Source organism: Dermacentor variabilis, chromosome 2, assembly GCF_050947875.1.
Source record: "Dermacentor variabilis isolate Ectoservices chromosome 2, ASM5094787v1, whole genome shotgun sequence".
In the NCBI taxonomy this organism is placed as follows: Eukaryota; Metazoa; Arthropoda; class Arachnida; order Ixodida; family Ixodidae; genus Dermacentor; species Dermacentor variabilis.
The window spans coordinates 215,309,623-215,331,144 of NC_134569.1; the positions used below are offsets into that span (position 1 = coordinate 215,309,623).

Genomic DNA, 21,522 nt, shown 5'->3' on the forward strand with positions numbered 1-21,522 from the left:
GCAGTGGTTAGTGTACTACTAGCGTAAGCAATTACGGGTGCGCGGAAGGTGTTGCCACGTTGCAGTAGAATGGCACCGAGACCATGACTGCTAACATCAGTGTGACGGATGGTCGCCGCGGTCGTATCGAAGTGGCACAGTACTGAGTCCGACGTCAGAGAATGTTTCAAAGCTAGGAAAGCACGTTCACATTCGGCGGACCAAACGAAGGGCGCATTACTGACGACGATTTGATGGAGCGGGGAAGCAAGCGCAGCGCAGTTGCGTATGAAGCGCCGGAAGTAAGCAGGAAGTACGAGAAAACTGCGCAGGTCTATTGCACGCAGGGGACGGCAAAATTCGAGGACGGCAACAAGCTTCTTAGGGTCCCGTTGAATACCTTCTTTCCTTACTAAGTGCCCCACAATTTTGATGGTGTTGCGCGAGAAACTGCATTTTTTTGTGTGTTGAGCTGCTGGCCAGTGTTTTTAAGACAGGTAAGGACTTCATCAAGACGTTGGCATTGTTGTGAGAACGTCGTTGAAAACACTACAATGTCGCCGAGATAGCACAGACATGTTTTCCATTTCAAGCCACGCAAGTCATCGTCGATCATGCGTTCGAAGGTGACAGGCAAATTGCAGAGTCGAAAAGGCATCACATTGAACTCGTAGAGGCTATCAGGGGTAGCAAAGGCCGTTTTTTCTTTGTCGGATTCGGACATCGGTATTTGCCAGTTGCCTGTTCTAAGGTCAAGGCTGGAAAAATATGCTGCACTGTCGAGCAAATCTATTGCATCTTCGATCCGTGGCAGGGGGTAAACCTCTTTGCACGTGATTTTGTTCAGCATACGGTAATCGACGCAAGAACGCACTGAGTAGTCATTCGTCTGCACTAGAACAGCAAGGGAGGACCAGGGACTCGAGGAAGGACGCGTGATATTTCGTCTAAGCATGTCTGATACGTTTCCGCGATGATTTTGTGCTCTCTGATGGACACGCGATATGGGCCCCGCTGAACAATGTGGGAGCCATCAGTCTGCATGCGCTGAGTCGCGGCAGTAGTCATACCGAGGACGGGCGAATTGATGTCGAACAAGGAAGGGTGTTTGTTCGATAGTGCGAGGATATCTTGACTCTGGGCAGCCGTTAGGGCAAGGCTCATGATTTTCAACAATGGTGTGGAAGAGGCATTAATCGGCGGTGATCTTTACGCACGTGGCACTGTCAAAAGTGTGATAATTGCAGCGGGATCAGTGCCGACAGCGCAAGTGACAGCTTATCCAGGAGGCGACAGTTGGGGTTCGGAAGTTTGGCTTAAGGCGGTAAGCAATGCAGAACACTCGGAGAAGCGAATAAGGCTAGAGGTTATCAGAATCCCTCTAGATAGGGTATGGCCGTAGGGTAGAATGAGTACGTCGCCATCCACAGTGATGCAGGAGTTGACACTAATAATCCCTTCTCTAGATGGCGAAAGAACGCAATCGGAAGAGGTGACTAGAGGAATCCATTCTTCGTGGTTAGGAAGAGAATTGCCAGTGGCATCCAGTTGCATGAGGCGCTTGAGACAAGAGACAGAAGCGGACGCAGAGGATAAGAAGTCCCACACCAATATGAGGTCGTACGTACACTCACGAAATAGCGCAAAAAGCAAAGTGGTGAAGAATTCCGTCTACGGACACACGAACAGTACACTGCGTGATTGGAGGAGTAATAGCGTTGGTCGCTGCAAGAAGAGAACAGCCGGAGTAAGGCGTGGTCACTTTTCGGAGGCGGGAACAAAAGTCAGCATGAATAATGGGAATGCAGCACCTGTATCAACGAGAGTTTCGACGTAGACACCTTTTACAAACACAACAAGTTGGACGGTCGCTCCGCAGGAATTGTAGGCTGTCCAATGGATGCAGTTTCGCCTTCTAAAACTGCATGGTGGGGATTTCCGAGAAGGCGTTCGTGACATGAAAAGCGCGTCGGAGAGGCGACACCGAACGACGACGTGGAGGTGGCGACCTGTGGCGAGATTTACGAGAATTCATAGGCCTATCAGTAGGGTAGGAAGGAGTAGGTGACTGGTGATAAGAGGAGCGGTAAGACGTGCGATGATAGGCCAATGCTGGATGGACGCTTGTACGTTCTTCAGGAGCGTAGCCACGTTGCTCATCCTGTTGACAATGTCCAAAAAATCGGGACCTGCGCCCTCGATAGCCACAGTAGTAGCAAATGGATCTGACAGTACATGGAGCGGAATAGTGGCGCTGTACACGCACTGGCGGTGACAAAGAAGCCACTGGAGGCTGGTTCCCTTGTGTAGGCAGAGAGGTGGTAATGGCTGGAGATAGCGGCGCAATATCGGCATAGTTGGTACCTTATGATTGCAGAAGCCGTAGGAGCACGGTAGACGCGATGCGGACGTGATGTCTCTGCGAATGAAGTCGCGCCGCCCATGAAGCTCTTTACGGACGATATCGCGGATAAGCGTGCAAGGGTACATAGTCGAAGGGAGACGAATGTCGGAGGTATCGATGCATAGCTGAAGGGACGGTAGCTCCTCAAAGCGCTGGCAAATAGTTATCACATCCTGCTTGGTAGTAGGATTTTGCGTGACAAAGGCATTGAAAGCGAAGGTGTTTATGCCTTTAATAATGTGGCGTATTCGGTCACTCTGAGACATGGTGGCGTTCAGACGCTTGCACAATGCAAGCACATCCTGAGTGCTTGACGTGTACGATTCCCCAGCGAATTGCATGCGCTCACCTAGCTTCTTCGCGGCATCAGCGCGAACAGCTGTGGCACCGAAAATCTGCCGAAGCTATTGCGTGAACGTCATCCAGTCAGAAAGATCTGGCTGATGGTTCCAAAACCGGGCTTTATCGACATCGGAGAGGTAGAACGGGACGTTCCGTAATTTTAGTGAACTGTCCCACTTGTTGAAGTCGCTTACGAGATCTTAGTTCTGGAGCCAGTCATCTACGTCATCCCGCGTAGACCAGCGAAGACATGGGGGTTGTGAGAAGCTGCAGAGTTCGAAAACTTTCACCTGGCGTTCATGACTTTTGACAAGAAGGGAGGCTTTGCTGTTCTTCTTACGGAAATGTTCAACGTGAAGGCTGATTCGGCCACCGAGAACATCATATCAGTCAAAACAGGTCTCACCAAGATCGACTCGACGGCTACCACTCTCCACGCCGAACTAAAGCTGGGAACTCTTTGCGAGGAAGTCGAGCAAGACTGACGCCTAAATGTGTTCTTTGCTGCAAACACACGCTAGGAACTTCGCCCTCTTCTTGCTATAGTGGCCGAGCGAGGCAGTTGGCAATATAATTTTAGCTTCTTCCTACAACTGCTGAAGAAGCTTGCGACCGAAGGCCCTTCATGGTCATTACCTCGCGGTGTCTTGTGCAGGTACGAGTGGAATGCATCCCCGGAGCCAACTACTGTCTGCCCGTGGAAATTCAAGCTTTTATTCAGTTCCTCACAATTGGCTGTTTGCTGCTGTACGCGATTTCATCGACTATTATGGAGCCGTCGGCTATGAGAACATTTGTTTGATGGATGTCTGTCTTTCATGGAGTTATTGAAATGCTACCTGTGCTCTGCTATTGTCAGTTTTGAAGGCCATACCTTTCTTAAAGGAAAGTATATAGGATCTTATGATGCTCCTGTTCTGTGCGAAAATTTTTAGCAGGTTTTGGACTGCCGGCTTGTGCTTGAACTTGGTGTAGCATGTGCTCTTAAAACAGTGAGACACGTGCATGACTTTCCTATATTTATAAGCAGGCATCCGAAAATCACATGATTTGTCAATAACACGATCTTACAATGTGTTAACAGCTTTTCCACTTGCTGTCTTTTGGCCTTGAACTTCCGAAGAACGAACGTTTTCGGTTCTTAGACTAAGCTTTATTTTTGAATCAGGACAATTTCTGTGAGTATACGTCGTGGCCAAAAAAAGGCACCCAGGCATGAGACTCTTTCTATACAATAATGGCTAAACTATGGACCGATAATTTGTACCTAAAGAGAAAGACAGAGATGGATGGATGGATGGATGCAAAACTAATGAAGGTCCTGAGGTACGCGACTCAGCGCGCTGCGGGCCGCTGCCACGTTGGGACAGTCAGGCCATGCCCGACCGCCGCATCGTGGGCCCTCTGGACAGCCCATAGTTGCACCCCGGCATCGGGGCTCTTGATATCGGACAGCCACTTGTCATCATTGATTTGTTCTGTGCCTCGTAACGAGGGGCAACGCCAGAGCATGTGGTCTAGGCTAGCGATGTCATTGCAGTGCCTGCAAGAACTAGTGGCATAGGTGTCGGGATAAAGCTTGTGGAATAAAGACGCGCTGGGATACGAGCCTGTTTGCAATAATCTGAGGGTCAATGCCTGTGCTCTATTTAGCTGTTTGTGTGGAAGGGGAAAGTCTCTGCTGCCAAGATAAAAGTGCTGCGCAATTTCATTGTATGTGGTCGGTTGATCTATATTCTCCACCGCTGCGGGCCGGCGTTAGAGTTCTCTATGGTCGCGGAAAGTGAGACCTCGCGCCTTGGAGTGGGCCAGCTCTTTGAGGTTTGTAGGGCCTCCTATCATAGATCCCGTGTGGGCGGGGAACCACGTGAGAGTGTGGGTGGCGATGCTTTTGCCGTCGAAGATGCGACAGGCTTCCTTACACACAGCGCCAACGCTTAAGGCGCGGATGGCTGCCCTGGAGTCGCGGAAGATATTGGCATGTTTGTCGTCCAGGAGGGCCAAGGCAATGGCCACTTGCTTGGCCGCACGCGACGACGTGCTTCGTACCGAAGCGGCGTTAACGGTCGAACCCCTGTGGTTGATCGACACTACCGTGAAATTGTGGCTGTTGCCATACTGGGCCCCATCAACGAAGCAGCTGCCGCCAGGGAGTTCTGTCGCGCGGCGTAGGAGCTCCACCGCCCTGGCCTTACTTCTTTCTACCTTACGCTGGGGATGCATATTGCGCGGAGCGGGCGGTATGATGATGCTATCTTTCTGCTCTTTCGGAAGTCCCTGGTAGGCGTCTTCGACAGTGGCCGGTGGCACGCCCATCTCTGTTAGGAGTCGTCTGCCTGCCGTGCTGCCGGAGAGCCTGAGAATATGTGCCCTTTCTTGTGCTTCTGCAATTTCTACCAGGGTATGATGAATACCCAACTGCAGGAGTCAATCGGTGCATGTGTAGTTTGGTACTCCGACCGCGCTCTTGATCCCCCTCCTTATCATGGCATTTAGCTTGTCTCGCTCGGCCCACTTCCAGACGTGCATGGCCGCTATGTACGTGAAATGGCATAACAAGAAAGCGTGGACTAGCCTTATCAGATTCTCTTCGCTCAGGCCTCTCCTTCTGTTAGCTACCCGCCTCATTAGACCGATGACGCTATCCGTCTTCTTTGCTAGTTTGTGAATGGGGATGCTATTCGTGCCCGCCTCTTCGAGTGTCATTCCCAAGATTCCGATGGACGCGACTTTGGGAATGGGATCTCCGCACTTGGTGTAGAGATTAATGTAAATTTCAGTGGGGGGTTTCCAATTCAGTGGCTTGCGGCCCTTTCTAGTTCGGCTGTAGAGAAGGAGCTCCGATTTCTTTGGGGTGCACCGGAGTCCCGTGTCGGTTAGAAAGCGCTCTGTAGTGTCGACAGCTTCCTGGAAAGCGGCTTCGATTTGTCCGTCACTACCACCGGCGCATCAGACAGTGATGTCGTCTGCGCAGATCGTGTGACCGATGCCCTGGATCTCGCCTAGGTATCTTCAGAGGTCGACCATGGCGATGTTCAAGAGGAGCGGTGAGATGACTAACCCCAGGGGGGTGCCTCTTCTGCTCAGCTACATTTTCTCCGACTCCAAATCTCCAGCGTTGAGGATGGCGCATCGTTTGCTCAAGAAAGATCTGACGAAGGCATGGAAGGACGAGCCTAGGTCGAGTTTGGTGATGGCGTCGAGAACGAACTCGTGACGGATGTTATCAAAGGTCTTCTCCAGGTCCAAACCAAGGATGGCTCTCGTGTCCCGAGTGCAGCGTTCCAGGACTTGTGTCTTGATAAGCTTCATGGCGTCCTGGGTGGAGAGGCCTGGCCTGAAGCGTATCATGTTGTGAGGGAAAAGGTCGTTGGTCTCGATATACTCGGCAATTCTGTATGTATAGGGTGCTCGGCCACCTTCCCTACACATGACGTCAGTGAGATGGGGCGGAGGTTGTCCAAGCTCGGCGCTTTACCGAGCTTTGGGATTAGTATGACCTTCGCCAACTTCCATTCTTCCTGTACATTTCCGTCCTTCCAAATCCGATTTATCTCATCTGTGAGGAACTCGATCGATGCGTCCTCTAGGTTTCTGAGAGCCTTGTTCATGTGATCCGGGCCGGGCGCTGACCTACCATTGAGGTCGTGTAGGGCGCGACGGATTTCACTGACTTTTAAAGGCTCGTCCAGCGCGGAGTTCGGCTTCCCATTGTATACTGGGTATGCTGCATCATCGGCCACAGTTTTGAGCGGCAGGTACTTCTTAGGTAGCATCTCCAGCACGTCCTTTTCCGAAGACGTCTTCTTGGCTTCGTGGAGCGCTTTAGCGAGGACACTTCTCTGGTTCGACTTGGTGCCGGGGTCGTCGAGCAAGTGTTTGAGAAGATTTCACTTGCCTCCCGTGCGCATCTGCCCGTCGATTGAATTGCAAATTTCTTCCTATTGCTGCCTAGACAGGGCTTGGCAGTGCTCGTCGATCTGCTTGTTGATCTCTGCTATCTTTTTTCTCAGCTTGCGATTTAAGCGTTGGCTTTTCCACCTCTCGAGAAGTGATTGCTTTGCCTCGAGAAGGTGTGCTAGTCTGCTATCCATTTTGTCTGTCTGTAGATCTGTCTCTATGGCTTTGGTGGTGGAGCAGACATCTTGCAGAATTAATGCTATAGCTTTCTCTGGCCTGCTACCGGTCACCGCAGGAAAGGGACAGTGAGGACAAGGGCTGATCAGTGATGGTGATCATGTGAGGAGAAAGTCCGTATATACAAGCTCACAGCGTTATGGCATCTATAAAGCCGTGCGTCTGGCCCAGTGGCTTCTAGAATGCTATAGCGGTAATTCTTATCGAGGCGGCGGTCTTTACATTAGGCAAAGGACCTATAAGAAACTCGTCTGATAGCGGCCTCTGATGGACGTTTGCTATGAATGAGACCAGTTGCAGTCGTTCCTCGCGTACACGGGACAAACGAAAAATACGTAACCAAGTGTTTCCGCTACCTGCAGTATTCGGGATTTAGTGTAGTGTCACTGCAACCTACGAAATGTTTATAACGCTTGGTGAATGGGACATCAAGGCAAATCCGATTAAACATGCTTGTCTGGCTTTTTTAAGCTTGTGAAGCATAAGGAATTTCATATCTGAGTCCCATTTATGAACTAGATTGTGTCGTTGATCTCGCGGGGCCAGTGCTCCAACGTAGAGTTGCGTATTACGCAACGAAGTGGGGAATCTGTAGCTGCTCGTAAGAAGGCAATGCGTACTTCCGAAGCAATGTTTAAAGCAGGTTTCGCTTCAGTGTCTGCCTGTTCACTCCCTTTCACGCCACAGTGTGAAGGTATCCAATGGAAGGTGATAGTGAGGCCATTTCCATTTGCATGGTCGCGATAGTCTGTAACTTCTACAGCTATTGAATGGTAAGGGCCCCATCTGAGGACATATTCAAGGGTTTGAAGAACTAGCATGTAATAGCATAAAAACGTCCACGCGCGAGGAGGCGCTCATCGGAGAGAAATCGATGTGCCTCCCGGATAGGAACAAGTTCTGCTGCACTTGATGTTTACCTATGGTGTACGTTAAACCGCCGAGCGATGATCATTCATAGGATAAAGAACGCAGCCGTGGAGGCATTTGATGTGACAGATCTTCGGTATACACGTGAACAGCATCTCCGTATTCTGCTCAAGAATAAAACAGCCTACGTTGCTTGAGGCTAATGCATCGAACCGATTACTTTTTTTTAAATCCCGGAATGTGCAGCATAATGAAATATGTAGGCAGGACCCACAGAGGTATTATCGGAACGGAGGCGGGTGAAAATCTGGATGTTCAAATAATTTATGGCTCAATGTAGGCATTGAAGAACTGCAACCTGGTTGGATGGCAGGGAGTGATGACAAAGGATGGCGCCTGTGTAGGGTCAACACGCGAAGATACATTCGAATAGTCTTGCAGAGTAAGTATACGCTAATAAGACAAGCACTAGATTCCGTGATTGCTGCACTGGTTGACGTACATCGTGGTAAGTCCGAACGTTGTGCGCAATACTTGAGTTTCAATGCTTTCCCGCGTACGCACAAAGCTAAGTCCCTTGCTTGTCAGCACCGCCATGCTGTACCATATATACCACACGAATGGTGCTGAAATGACGTGAACGACGTGAAGGACGTGAAACTCCGTAATTTCGAGTTCCCTGCGATGATGTGTCTTCACTAAGGTAGTCCCCAGTCTACGACGACGCCAAGGAATCTGTGATGTGTTATTACAGGTATCGCTGTTCTGTAAACGATAATGGTATACCTGGCCATTTGCTTTCGCGTGAACGCAATGACAGAACATTTTCTGGTTGAGATCTGGAGACCATGATGCCCCACATAGCTAGCACACATATGGGGTCGGTGGCTCCAGATGCCCATATGCATAGGTCGTCCGCATATCCGATAGTGTTCAAAGGGTTAGGAAGTTCAGATGCAAGGCCCGAATCAATGAAACATTGAATAGAGTTGAAATCACAACTCGCCCTTGTGAAACAGCTTGGCGGGTACTGCAGTGGCCGATGACGCCATCACGTGTCAACATATACACGGCGCTGCCAGAGCTAGCTAACAATATTTGCATATAGTCGGATATCGGCGCCTAAATCTTCAAGTGCATCAAGGATTGCCTAATGGAGCACACTGTCGTATGCACCCTTAACATCCAGGAAGACAGCTCCAACTAACCGGCGGCCACTACTTTCCCGTTCAACAGTGGAAGCGAAGTCGACAACACCGTCAATGCAAAAACTGCCTCTGGCGAATCCGTTCATAAAATCAGGAAAACAATTACTGGTCGCTAGGCGGCACTCCATCCTTAACACCATTCTTTCCATTACTTCGCCGACGCAGCTGGCTGAGATGATCGGTCTTAAGGAGCCAAGCTCGCTAGAAGGCTTCCCCGGTTTAAGCAATGCTATAACGCGACTGCATTGCTGGATGTCTGGAACATTTCCTGATTCCCACGTGGTATTACAAAAAGATAAAAGGATAAGTCGTGTTGGAGTACCAGGATAGCAGAGTGCAGTGTACGTGATTCCGTCAAGTTCTAGTGCCGATGAGCGTCGGCCAACAGAAATTGCGACGTGAAGCTCTTGCATCGTAAAGGCACTTCGAGTCGCTCATGAGGTGACGGGGGCGCGATGGTGTCCAGCAATGCAGTCGCTGCATTAGACTTTTCCACAATAATTTTACAGTAGTCCTCTGCTACCTCCAGTTCGGTGCGGTGTTGATCTAGAATAACGGCACGGAAGAGGTGTCTGTTGTGGAGTTGCCTGGACAGTTCGTGTGACCCACCAGATCTTAAATAGAGACTGTCTTGGGTCTTGGGATCCACAGAACGTTCTCGAATTCTGCTTGTTGAGCTTGTAGTGATGTCGACGAACATGTCGTTGAGCTCAGCAACTGTTGGAAATGCCTGACGGTGACTTGGTTCTTCTTTATCGTCGTTCCGAATCGCAAGGGATTGCACGAAGTGTCTCGTATTGTGTGTCAACACGGTGATCAGCACCTCTGTACGTTAACTTGTCTGATTTTCTTTGCACAGGTTAGCAGAAATGATGTCCTCTATTTCACATGGAGATGTCATCCGCTGACAGGCGGTTTCAACAGATTTCTTAAATAATATCTAGACGAATGCAACGTGAGGCGGAGCGACGGAACAAGCTAAACTGAGCGTAAGCTGGGATGTGGTCACTGCCACGAGACTCTACATGCATCGACGAATATGCTAAAGACAGAGGGCTCCTTGACAAAACGTTAGTTCAAGACAACTGCTGTAGGACGTGGCACGAATAAATGTGGGAGATTAGTCATTGAGGATATTTAATCCCTGACTACACATAAAGTTGGGCAAATTTCTTCCACGAGAATTCATCACAGTCCTAACTCACAAAGGATGGCGTTTGTTAAAGTTACAAATCACAATATGCGGACCTTGCGATGCTTGCAACACAGACATCAGGTGCGAGTAATTGATACTCGCTCTTGGATGGATGCATCCTTCGATTACTGTGAACGTGCGCCATTTGTGTTTTAAAGCGAAAGTTTACTGTCTGCGAACTTGCGATTTCGCCGTGGCGGTGCTCCGAGGAGGCATATGACGTCACAACGCGCGCCTCACCGCCGATATTTCTCTCTCTGGCTCCCTAGTCACTACTGCGCATGCGCCACTAGTAGCACCGAGTTACAGGTGTTCCGCCGCTGCGCAGCGCCGGGCCTTTCCGCCGCCGCCGTTTGGAATGACGTTACATCGCGTTCCTCATCATTGCGCTCGCCTCCACTTGCTTCGCCAGCTGCGTCGCATGCCTGATAACATGTCGGAGGATTTGAAAGGAGATCTCGCGTGCGCCGCAACTGCCGTTGAGGTGGCAGTATAGACGGTCACAATTCTGATAAGCAGGAGGAGGCCTGCAATCGACATCGGAACGAGATGAAGAGGAAACGAATCGCCCAGGAAACAAACGAACAGTTCGCCGAACGACTGGCTAAACGCCGCAACATAGCCAGACAGCCAGACTAACCTAGACTTACAATCAAGATTAACGAAGGCTAACTATGCTATGTCTGAGCTTTCGCTACTTATATCCTGGCATAGCCGAGCTAAGTCACTGCCATTTTTTATGGTAACATATATGTAATGGCTACTAGTATGCCATGTGACGCCGTGTCTTAAGTATGTTAGATCTTTACGCATACAATTTCATACTTTGCTTGTTGTATGGTAGTTAAGAGACTGTATCTGGAAATATCTAGAATTAAGGATAGACTAATCGATATTAGGATAAAATATAACATTAACTGGAAATCGGTACTCAGATACCCGCTGTGAGAAATCGGACAAACGACGACGCAGACCTCGAGCATTCCTTTGTATTATAATCGATTGATGCATCCGTTCTTCAAACATGATCGCCATACTTGCTCAGTGAAGAACCACTAGAAGTGGTGCAAATACTTCCAGTAGCTTCACAGCAGCCTTAGCATTCGGGCTATTTCCGCCGGGAAAAATCTCGCGCATTCAGCCCATCAAGTTTTTCAGCATAGCGTCGACGTCAATACCTCCGTTCTTTCATTTTCTTCATTACGTGTAGAAGCCGCACGTTAGCGCATTCCCGGAGGCCTTGATGGTACCGTGGGCCACTGAGCCTCCGATGTATTCAGTGCCGATGTTTAGTCACCTTGCACTTCGTGGAAATAAAGGTTTTGAGACACGTGTTTCTACATTCCTCAGACGAGGAACTTGTGGAGGCTGGACTGCATCCGTGCATCCTTCTACGCGAGGAGTGCTGCGATCTTCTTGGCGCCAGTGTCGTGAACGGCGTCTGTGGCGGCGGATAGGCCTTGCCATTTCCTTGTGTGTGGAATGGTCTATCTTTTTCTGAATAGCGATTTTATTCCTCATGTTTGGGCATTCTGTTGGCGTTGCGTCGTGGGTATCAGAGCAATCTGGACAGTTGGCAGCAGGTTTGCAACTGTTATCTTCATGAGATCTACCACATCGTTTGCATAATTCTGTACCCTTGCAAACTGCACTGTTCCATAAGTTTAATACACTTATGACGTTGTAAGAACCTCGGCATGTAAGCACGTGCCGAATTCTTCACTTAGTCAACCTTGACGTGTGTTGGCAAAATTTCCGAATGAAACACTACTTTCACACGTTCGGACCTTCTAAAGGGGTGAAAGCTTAGTACAGGAGCTGACCATGACAGTATTTTCCGGAGGTCCGTTTCTGTAATCTAGATGTTCACGTTGTAGATGACGCCTGTTGTCCCTTCCTTGCCCTACGTGGAGTATTCGCGAACAGGGCTGCTTCCCAACTGAGTTATTGCTTTCAGTGTTTTCAGTATGTTCGTGAATTGACTTCTGCATAAAGTATGTTCTTTCGAGTGTTTATATGTATACCTTCAACTTCACCAGGGGCAGTTCGTTTGAAATCGACAAGCTTTGCCTATTTGCTAAGTGAAGATTGCCTGTTGTCGTTGCCAGTACGTATGGGAGAGTGTATGACAGCTTGCTACTTGCCTTTTTCTGCGCCGAATGACGCGCCAGTGATATCCTCATCTTTCTCTTCAGATGGCGGCTTGACACTAAAGTAAAAGCGCTCTCCAAGCCCATATCTTCAGTGGAGGAGCCATCAGATGCCTCAATCAGGACCACGCTGTGATCGAAGCAGTTACTCACATCGGATGCATTACAGAGTGGTCATTTAGGACCTAATTGCAGGTTGTAGTTTGCGTCCGCCGTTACAGGGGACGACGTCCCCCATTCTTGTCATTGATTGCTAAGTCAGGGAAAATAGAAAACACAGAGAGCTCGAAGCTCAAGCTGCTGTCTTCGATCACTTCTTACTTTGCCCAATTCATACCTCAAATCAGCCTTGCGAAATCATTGTTTGCGCAAGGTTGGCTGCAGATTTCAACATGAGGTTCTGTACCTGACAAGGTCGGGTTTCCACTCCGGTGTCCTCGTATCTGTGGGTTGTTCCTTGCTTAAGAGCTCAATAAGGGATCCAACGTGCCTATCGTGCAAAAAAAAAATGCCGTGGCCTATTTGCAGAGCGCCGGCCTCGGCTGCTGGAGGCTGTGGGTTCGATTCCTACCGCCGCCGGGCACCCGCTGGTTCTCAAATAGGCACAAGCGTTCCCCGACCTGGCGGTTCGGCTTTCTTCAGGGGTGTTACGCTTGAGAAAGGAGTCAGCGCCCTGAATTGCTGTCGAAACTCTGGTGAGCACCGAAAAAAAAACAAGAGTGGCACTGACTCACGAAGTAATTATGTACTTCTGCCTTATATTCACGCCACATCCCACAACCTACAAGATGTGCGGATAGTGGTATTCGAGAGTGAATCGGGCGCGAATCGACTACTTCCAGAAACGAATAGATTCGAATAGTTTTCGAATAATGAGCAGCTGTTATCACAGTAAATATAAAAGGTTGTTCACATCCTAGTATTCTGAAAGTTAGCAAGTTCATGTCACTGCATTGTCCGTTATGAGGCCTTTCTTTAATTAAAAGTTATACAAAAAACTTGAGAATTGTCGTCAAGTGCGTCAGCATTTTTTTAGCTCGGCTGTTACTTTATAATTTTGTTCCATAAGTTTCCAGTTGGGCCAACCCCAAATTTCAAGTTAGCCAACTCCCAAATGTAATGTAAGTTCACTCACACCCAAATTTCAAGATGGGTCCTTTCGAAATTTATCTTGGCCCACGCCCAAATTTCAAGTTGGTCCACTCGGAAAGTTTAGGCTGGCCCACCTTCGAACATAATGTGGCCATCCCCGAAATTTGAAGTTGGGGCACGCCCAAAGTTATGTTGGCTCATCCCTAAATTTACATTTAGCCCACCGCTAAATTTCTGTTGCCCACTCCCAAATTAGCGAGCCTTAAATTTCAGGATGGCCCACCCCTAAATTTCACGCTGGCCCAACGCAACATGTCAGGTTGGGCTACCTCCAAATTTCAGTTGTTCTACCCACACTATAGGTTTCCCCATGTATTTTCTGTGGAGCCGTGTGTATCGCTATAGTTAGTGTTATGCTTGTCGCGTTACGGACACCTTTTTGTTAAAATTCTCTCTCATCAATTTTTCGGTTTCAATTGTTCCTTATCGCTTTTAATGCTACCAATCATAGACATGTACAATGTTACAAGGATTAATTTTGCGAATCGCGCATTTTCGGCAAATACAAGACATTACACTTTCGATTAAAGCACGTTGGCGGGCTAGTTGGTTAGAATCCGTGATAGAGTGTATAAGCGTGACTGAACGAGGACGTAGAAAGAAACAGATACACAGAGACAGCGATTACACTTTTCGCGTTACAGACAGATTTACTGAAGTAATCGCCAAAGAATACTTACGCATTGAAGGATAAATCGAGCATTAGGAGCAATTGAGTAGTTTCTTCACGTGCATATAACTCTACAAAGAGTGCGAATTATCGCTGAATAGACTTCAAGGTATGGCTGCTTAAGCGGCGTAGCCTGTCCCACAACACAAGTTCTCACGTTTTATGTCTATATGCGTTCGTGGCGGTTCAAATTTACCGTACTTTTGCTCCAATTTCATGTATAAGCGGGCGCAGTTGACGTTTAGAAATGTTTGAAAAGTATTCCAAAAATATTCGCATTTAGGAATACTGAATATTCGATTCGTAAATCAAATAGAATAGGACACTATTCGACTCGCTAAATCGAAAATTTCCAATTTTCGCACACCCTTACACAACTTCCATAGGACTGGGCGCAAACGTGTAATGGCCCTCCTGTTCATGCCGCCTTGCACGCCCTCCAAATTGTGCTCCCTCGCAGGGGATTAGAAAAAAAAAAGGTCACAAACGGGAAAGAGCAGGCGAAGTAGTTTGTTGCCTGTGTAACAGGGGATGTGCTCCAAAATCCCGGCAACATGGTGAAGGGTATCGGCATGCCTCTACTATAGATTCAGGGAGCACGCAACATCATTGAAGGCTTCGTGTGGCGGCGTAAATTTACCCGCGCATGCCAAGGCACGTAGCTGCAGCGAAGTGTTTGAGCAAACTTTGGTTATGAGTAGGAGCATGGGTGGGCTTCGGAGGGAAATTATGGGAGCTGCTCAGATTATTACCCTTATTGACTCGTCAATTACTATGCCATCAGTGCACCTGATACATAAAAATAACTGCGTTATCTGAACGGATGAATGTAGGAAAAAATATTCAACGATTTCGTCTCCAGGTATGACAAATGCCATGCTGGTATGTACGTTTGTCGGCGATATGACGCTTGCGTGGTTTCTGTCGGACCTGTTTCATGCCTGGTCCGTCAGAACCGCGTGTTCGTGTTTCTAAGTGCATGCGTACTTTTGTCCATCACGGCAAGGTTTGAGTAAATCTCCAGTTGCTACTACGCGACTGTCCCGTCCACCTGGGCTTTCTTTTCCCAACAATCTTTCCGCTCAGCACAACGATGAATATGCAGCGCCAACTAACCCAACAATCTACACCAATCTCAACGCACACACACGCGAACACACACACACAAACGCAAGCGTACACGCACACAAGCAGGTACACACACACACGCACACACACAGTACCGTAAACCACTGTGGTGGCCTGCATAATCTGGTTGCTGCCTTTCATACCTCACAAGGGAACGCTTCCACACAAGTACATAAAAAAGGTAAGGGGATGCGAATAACTTGTAGTCCCTTTTTCAGCCCTTTTAGCGCCCGACATGATGATTACGTGCCTCCTCTGTTAGGCATGTGAAGACAACTTTTTTGGTGACTGTGAATCCTGTCTCTAAAGATCCCAAATTTTCAAATAAGGTTGGATGATGTTTCCCACGAACAATATAGGCATACATTCTGTGAACTTCGAGGCCTGATGTGCGTGCACCAATTACATCTTTTCTTTGAATGCTGAACTGCTTGCCTTTCCGTTCAACAAAAAATTCAGGACCCTTCCACTATGTCAAGAGGGAATACAAGCGAAGCTGCCTTGCTCGATAGCATTATCAAGTTCTTTATGGTGGTTATGATATATTGGTTGAATAAACGTACAAACACATAACTTTGTTGTTTGGTTCGTGTTTCTAAATGTTTATGTATTCTCATGTTTCTTTCTTATTTTTAATTGCTTTACTTTCTTCAGTTCTTTTTAATTTTTTTACTTTTTATTTCTTTAACTTTACACATGTAGACTGATGGTTCTAAACCCATCGTCATAGACGCGTTTGGGCAACAGCGTTATTTTTTTATTTTGTTTCTGTGTTTATTTTTATTTTCATTCTTTCGTTCTACTTTTTATTTATTCTACTTCATATATATATATATATATATATATATATATATATATATATATATATATATATATATATATATATGTATATATATATCCACTGACGTTGCCACACATCGTCATAATCTAGCAAGCCCACAGGAGTATGTGCAGGATGCTGAACCCTTTCTACACTATCATCAGGATCGGCCCACATGATGATCTCTGTTTGTCAACATCTCGGGCACATTTTTTTCCAGATCCTTGCCAGACACAGATTCACTGTAATATTCGAAATTTCTCTTAACCGCTTTCTACATGAAGCTTTTGATCGAAGGCCCTCAGTGCCTTTATCAGTTGGTATTTTCGTTCTTTTCCTCATAAAGTAGTTCAAAGAATCTTTACATGTTCCAAATAATTTTAAGTGCCCTAGCAGCAACAAAAATGACCTAAATATATAAATTACGTTAATCGCCAATGCACAGAAGATATAGGAGGCGGTTTATAGCAAGGTACCGCACGAGCAGAATGGCACAATTGATTCTGCTGCATGCATGATTTATCGCGATGCACATTTGTATGCGCCGCAACATAGCGTAAAAAAATCTGACAGCATGTTTCACTCCTGTAACGTCTGATGGAAAAAGCCCGCTGCACCATTAAGTTCTACGAACGGAGGTGTCAGACTTCTCGCAAGACGTAACGAGCCGCAGTTTGAAGTCAAGCTCCTCAATTACACATGCGAGCACCCCATGCACTACTTAAACGTTTTTCGTTCTTTTTTTTCGCTTTTTTTTCCTTTTCGTCTTTCTTTCTTTTGTTCATTCTTTGTCTTTTCTTCCTGAGTTATTTCGCTCTTTCTTTCTTTCGATTTTTTGTTCCATCTTTCTTTCCTGCGTTCTTTCTTTGTTTCGTTCTTTCATTGATATAGCCCTTGAATCTTTGCTTGCTTACGGGGATGGGAGCCCTTCCTGATGAAGATAGTTTTTGCACCATATTTTTTGCATCAGTGGACTACACGTCGCTTTTTTTGAGTATGAACCATTACGACTAGGTACTTCAGGCTTTCGCCTTCATAAACCTGGGAAACGCCACTTGCTTCACGCGGTCGTTGTGGTCTTGCGTCTATTGCTATTTTTTTTACAGCGAAGATGTCAAGCGCTACTTTCTCCACTATCATGTCCGCGTGTAGCAAAAAAATCCCGAAGGGCGTCCAATGCCGGGCCGGCCTGTGGCGGAGTTGACGCAGGCGTTAAGCACTCCCCATACGTAGGCCGATCCCGAAGATAGTACAATACCGGGCCGACCCGCGGCGGAAGTGAAGCAGGCATTGAACACTCCCCATTCCTGAGCCGATTCCAAAAATAGTGCGATGCCGGGCCGACCCGCGGCGGAGGTGCAGTTCACCATTAAGGGGCCCATATACACAGCTTGGCTCGTCATCCTTCTTTATAGAATGGAATATTATCTCGTCGCATTGACGCAGTTGGGACTATTATCTGTTAGCCGCGATTGTCTTTACAATTAAGAGAATTGTTAGTTTGCGCGTGCAAGATATTTCCCGCAGTCATGTGTCGTGACATGACTCCCTGAGTATATAGGCTTAAAATAGAAAGTTAGTGATATGTAGTCTATCGGTGCTATTATCCTGTTCCGCACATCGCAAGTGTGCCTAAAGTGCAAAACTGAGTCTGCAATTCTTACCTATAGCTACTCATTTATCAATTAACTTGCTGAAAGGCCTACCATACAATAGTTGCTACCAAACTGCGAGGACAAGACCAAGCCAATAAGGCGCCATAGCTACTTAACGGGCACAAAGAAAAGCATATTGAAGGACATTTCCGAAGACGCTATAAATAACCGGTAAAGTGTGGGCGATAATGTGCCATAGGCTGACACGTGGCATTTTGGGAAGAAATTCGCTGTCAGTGCAGTTACGAAGGATATTATCAAAGCGTCTGTCTGGTGGCGAAAGGCACAGTGGGGACGCTACATGGTAACATTAGTTGTAAGTAACAGTGAATAATCGGCCAACACAACCACTTTGAAACAGACCTCTTGAAGGCTTCTACATTTTCTCGCAGTGTCTGCTCCTGGTCAGCACCACTCTCGTAATAGTCACGCACCGTCTTGTTGAGCTTGGGCAGACCTAAGCGTCTCAGGTCATCCACAGTGATTATGGTCTCGTTATCGCATTTTGCATCGCCTGCAGTACATTCGTCTGTAACAAAGAGGAAATGGCTGCTTTATCTTGTAGCAAATTCCCTACAAACATAGCTGACAACAGCTGAGTGCCGCTGTTGCGAACGCCAAATGAATTTCGTGGGAGGTGGCGTAGAGGAGCAGAAAGGTCAGAGCAGGAATATAAATAGCCCTGAAGAAAATAAAACACACAGATGAGCCAACGAAGTACCCGTAATGCGTCGCTGCACTCACAATTAAGTTTTATTTAAAAAATGCTCTAAAACATTACTTATCGTGACAAATAAGCCATAAAAAGCATTTTGCTGCGTAATATAAACCCTACCACCTTCTACAATGGGCTTCGAGTTGCAGCTGTAAGACTGGATGACACATGTGGCATGCGTGGATGATTTCTGCTGTTTCTTGAGCAATTTATTTTGACGACATTAAGGTATCATGGAATAGTGACAACCGACCACACTAGGAAAACGCGCTTTCATTTCAGTGATGGGCATTATGTTGCAGCGATCTTCTGTGCTGGAAAGGAGAACTACATTACAATATTTCACATTGTGTTAATCACTTTGCCAGACAGTGTCAGCTGGATGTATGGTGAAACATCTGAGATGTCATTGCCTATGTGCGATTCTGGGCCATGAATACTACATATAAGCATAGCATTTTCATGTTACCGAGGAAGAAGAACATAATGCTTTGCACAAGCTTGCTAAGCTGCAAATTGCAAAGTACCACGTGCTTACCTTATAGAGAACAACACAAAAGTACAAGCTGAGTAGGCAATGGCTGTGAGACACAGCACACTGGAAAAACAGGGTAAGGCGTAGACGCAAAAGATAACACATAGCATCAATAATGCAACCAGCCGTTATCGTTGTATCCAAACGAGTTGTGTGCCAACTCGTTTCCGGCTACGTGTTTGTCCAGCACCCAGATAAGTTTTTTTCTCATGGCTCATGTTCGTGCCTGCCATAGGATAGTATGAGCATGAAATTCATCCTTTCATGTAGTTCCTATAGGCTACCTTTGAGTCGGTAACTATATAGTCCGCATATCACATTGACCGTCAGAAAAGACGAAGGCAGGGGAAGAGAACACAAAACGACGACAGGGGCGGTAACTTTTAACTGATTTATTTAGCAATAGATAGTTTTTGTGCCACAGTCTGTTCCCTCCAGATTATCTAATATACTCGAATGCTTGACACGGTCAGATGCCCCTTGAAATCCAATGCATAAATTACCCTGGGATCATGTTTGCTGTTGTAATCTATAATTTCTCTCTATAGTTGCAGGACAACGTCTTGTGTAGATAGACGTGCCCTGCATCCGAACATTGCATCGCGCATGAGTACGCGATTCTCGAGGTAGGTAGAAAGCCTTAGCTGTACTGCTTTCTCCATCAGTGTACCCGTGCATGACGTGAGGGATATTGGGTTGAGGTTATTGATGTTACCTTCTTTGCCTGCTTTGTAGATGAAGGTAACCTCCACCGTTTTCCAGGCCATGGGCAAAGTGCCGACTGGCCAGCATTTGTTGATGTATTTTATGAGGCTTTTAATCATCTTAGCGCTGAGATTAGCCAGGCTCTCTACAGTGATTTTGTCGCCTCCGGACGTCGTGCCCCGCCTGATGGTCATGAGTGCTGCCTGGATTAAGCCGGTGCTGAATTCCCGATGTAGTTCCTTGTCTTCGGTTATTCTTGCTCATGCTCGTTACCTTGGGTCGTGCATAAATAATTCTCTTGAAGCGCTTGGATGAGTTCGTCGTTTGTGCCCACGAACCCGTGAACTGCACGTTTGAAGTTCCGCTGCTGCTCGTTTACTACTTTTTGACCCAGATAGTTTAGGGAACTGTACTCAATTACACTCGGCAATCGACATGTTCCTAGAGTTTAAGCTCGAGCATTGCTTCGGTAGTCTGCAACTGGAGCATCCATGGCTACAGGACTGCTTGAAATGCGTGTCCTGTTGTCCCTGATGTTCTCCTCGATCGCTGGTTGCACGCTTCGTTCAATGAAATTGTGCAGTTCTCGTTACTTGCCTGCCTGCACGCGCTGCATGCACTGTATGAATATAGCCTCTATTTTAGCCTCATCAATTACTTCGCTGTTCTTTTCTTTATTGCTTTCCGTACATAACCCCGACCTAGCTTGTTTCATTGGGCGAGTGCCTGCCAGTGTTGTGGGGTGGTGGACTTCTTCGTCCATCTCTGTTTCATCTACTGCGTTTGCGGGTGAGGGCTCATGACTGTCGATGGTTCTCTCGTGCTGACACTTAAGCTCAATTAGCTCTTGTCTTAACCGGATATTTTGTAATCTAAGTCTCTCTTCAGCCAACGTACGGGGCCCCGAGGCAGTAATGCCAGCACAACTAATGCGGTTAGGGGCTCGTGTCTTCTCTTGTGGCTGGCGGGTGATCACGGACTGCTGGACGGCTGCTACCTTGGCCCCGTTCCAGTGGTTGTTCGCTGCTGTCTTTTGGAACGCACCGGGTGTGTCGGTTAGTTACGCTTTGCCGGCTTTCCCAGGCGATGGCGATGTTGAGCGTTGACGCGGTTTAATGTTCTTCCCGTGCTCGTTGAAGATGTTGGCGTTCCCGGCCTGGCTTTGTCTTCGTTGACCGCCGATGACTCGTCAGTATTTCCACTTGCATACGGTGGATCCCGTGAGGTGGGACCGTTGCACACATTGTACTTGAATTGGCATTCGTCACCAGCTTTTGGATTTCATCATCATCATCATCATCAGCCTGGTTACGCACACTGCAGGGCAAAGGCCTCTCCATACTTCTCCAACTACCCCAGTCATGTACTAATTGTGGCCATGTTGTCCCTGCAAACTTCTTGATTTTGCCCACCTAACTTTCTGCCGCCCTCTGCTACGCTTCGCTTCCCTTGGAATCCATTCCGCAACTCTTAATGACCACCGGTTATCTTCCCTCCTCATTACGTGTCCTGCCCATGCCCATTTCTTTTTCTTGATTTCAACTAAGATATCATTAACTCGCGTTTGTCCCCTCACCCAATCTGCTCTTTTCTTATCCCTTAAAGGGAAGCTGGAAGGTTTTCCAGAAAAAATGAGGGAACATGTGTACATAATGGTTTTCAACCCTCCGAATTCGAATATCGTATCTAAATTGAGCGAAAGAAAGCGCAAATATATTTTATTTCAACGAAAAGTGCAGCAGCGGACACGCCTAGCTCGCGCGTCTCGTTTCCGCCTGTGATTGGTCGGGCGCCTAGTGACGTCAACTCTAGTGACCGACCGCTGCCGCTACACATGAAGCGCGGTGCCAGGTAGTT

General features: G+C 47.4%; 1 protein-coding gene across 1 annotated transcript in view; it reads right to left on the reverse strand.

Moving 5' to 3' along the window:
- LOC142570683 (uncharacterized) overlaps positions 1–21,522 on the reverse strand; it is a 123,503-nt gene that overhangs the window by 82,941 nt on the left and 19,040 nt on the right. Inside the window, exon 2 of the mRNA XM_075679031.1 lies at positions 18,074–18,239. Within this exon, the coding sequence (XP_075535146.1) occupies positions 18,074–18,239 (166 nt within the window). The remainder of the gene's footprint in view (positions 1–18,073; positions 18,240–21,522) is intronic.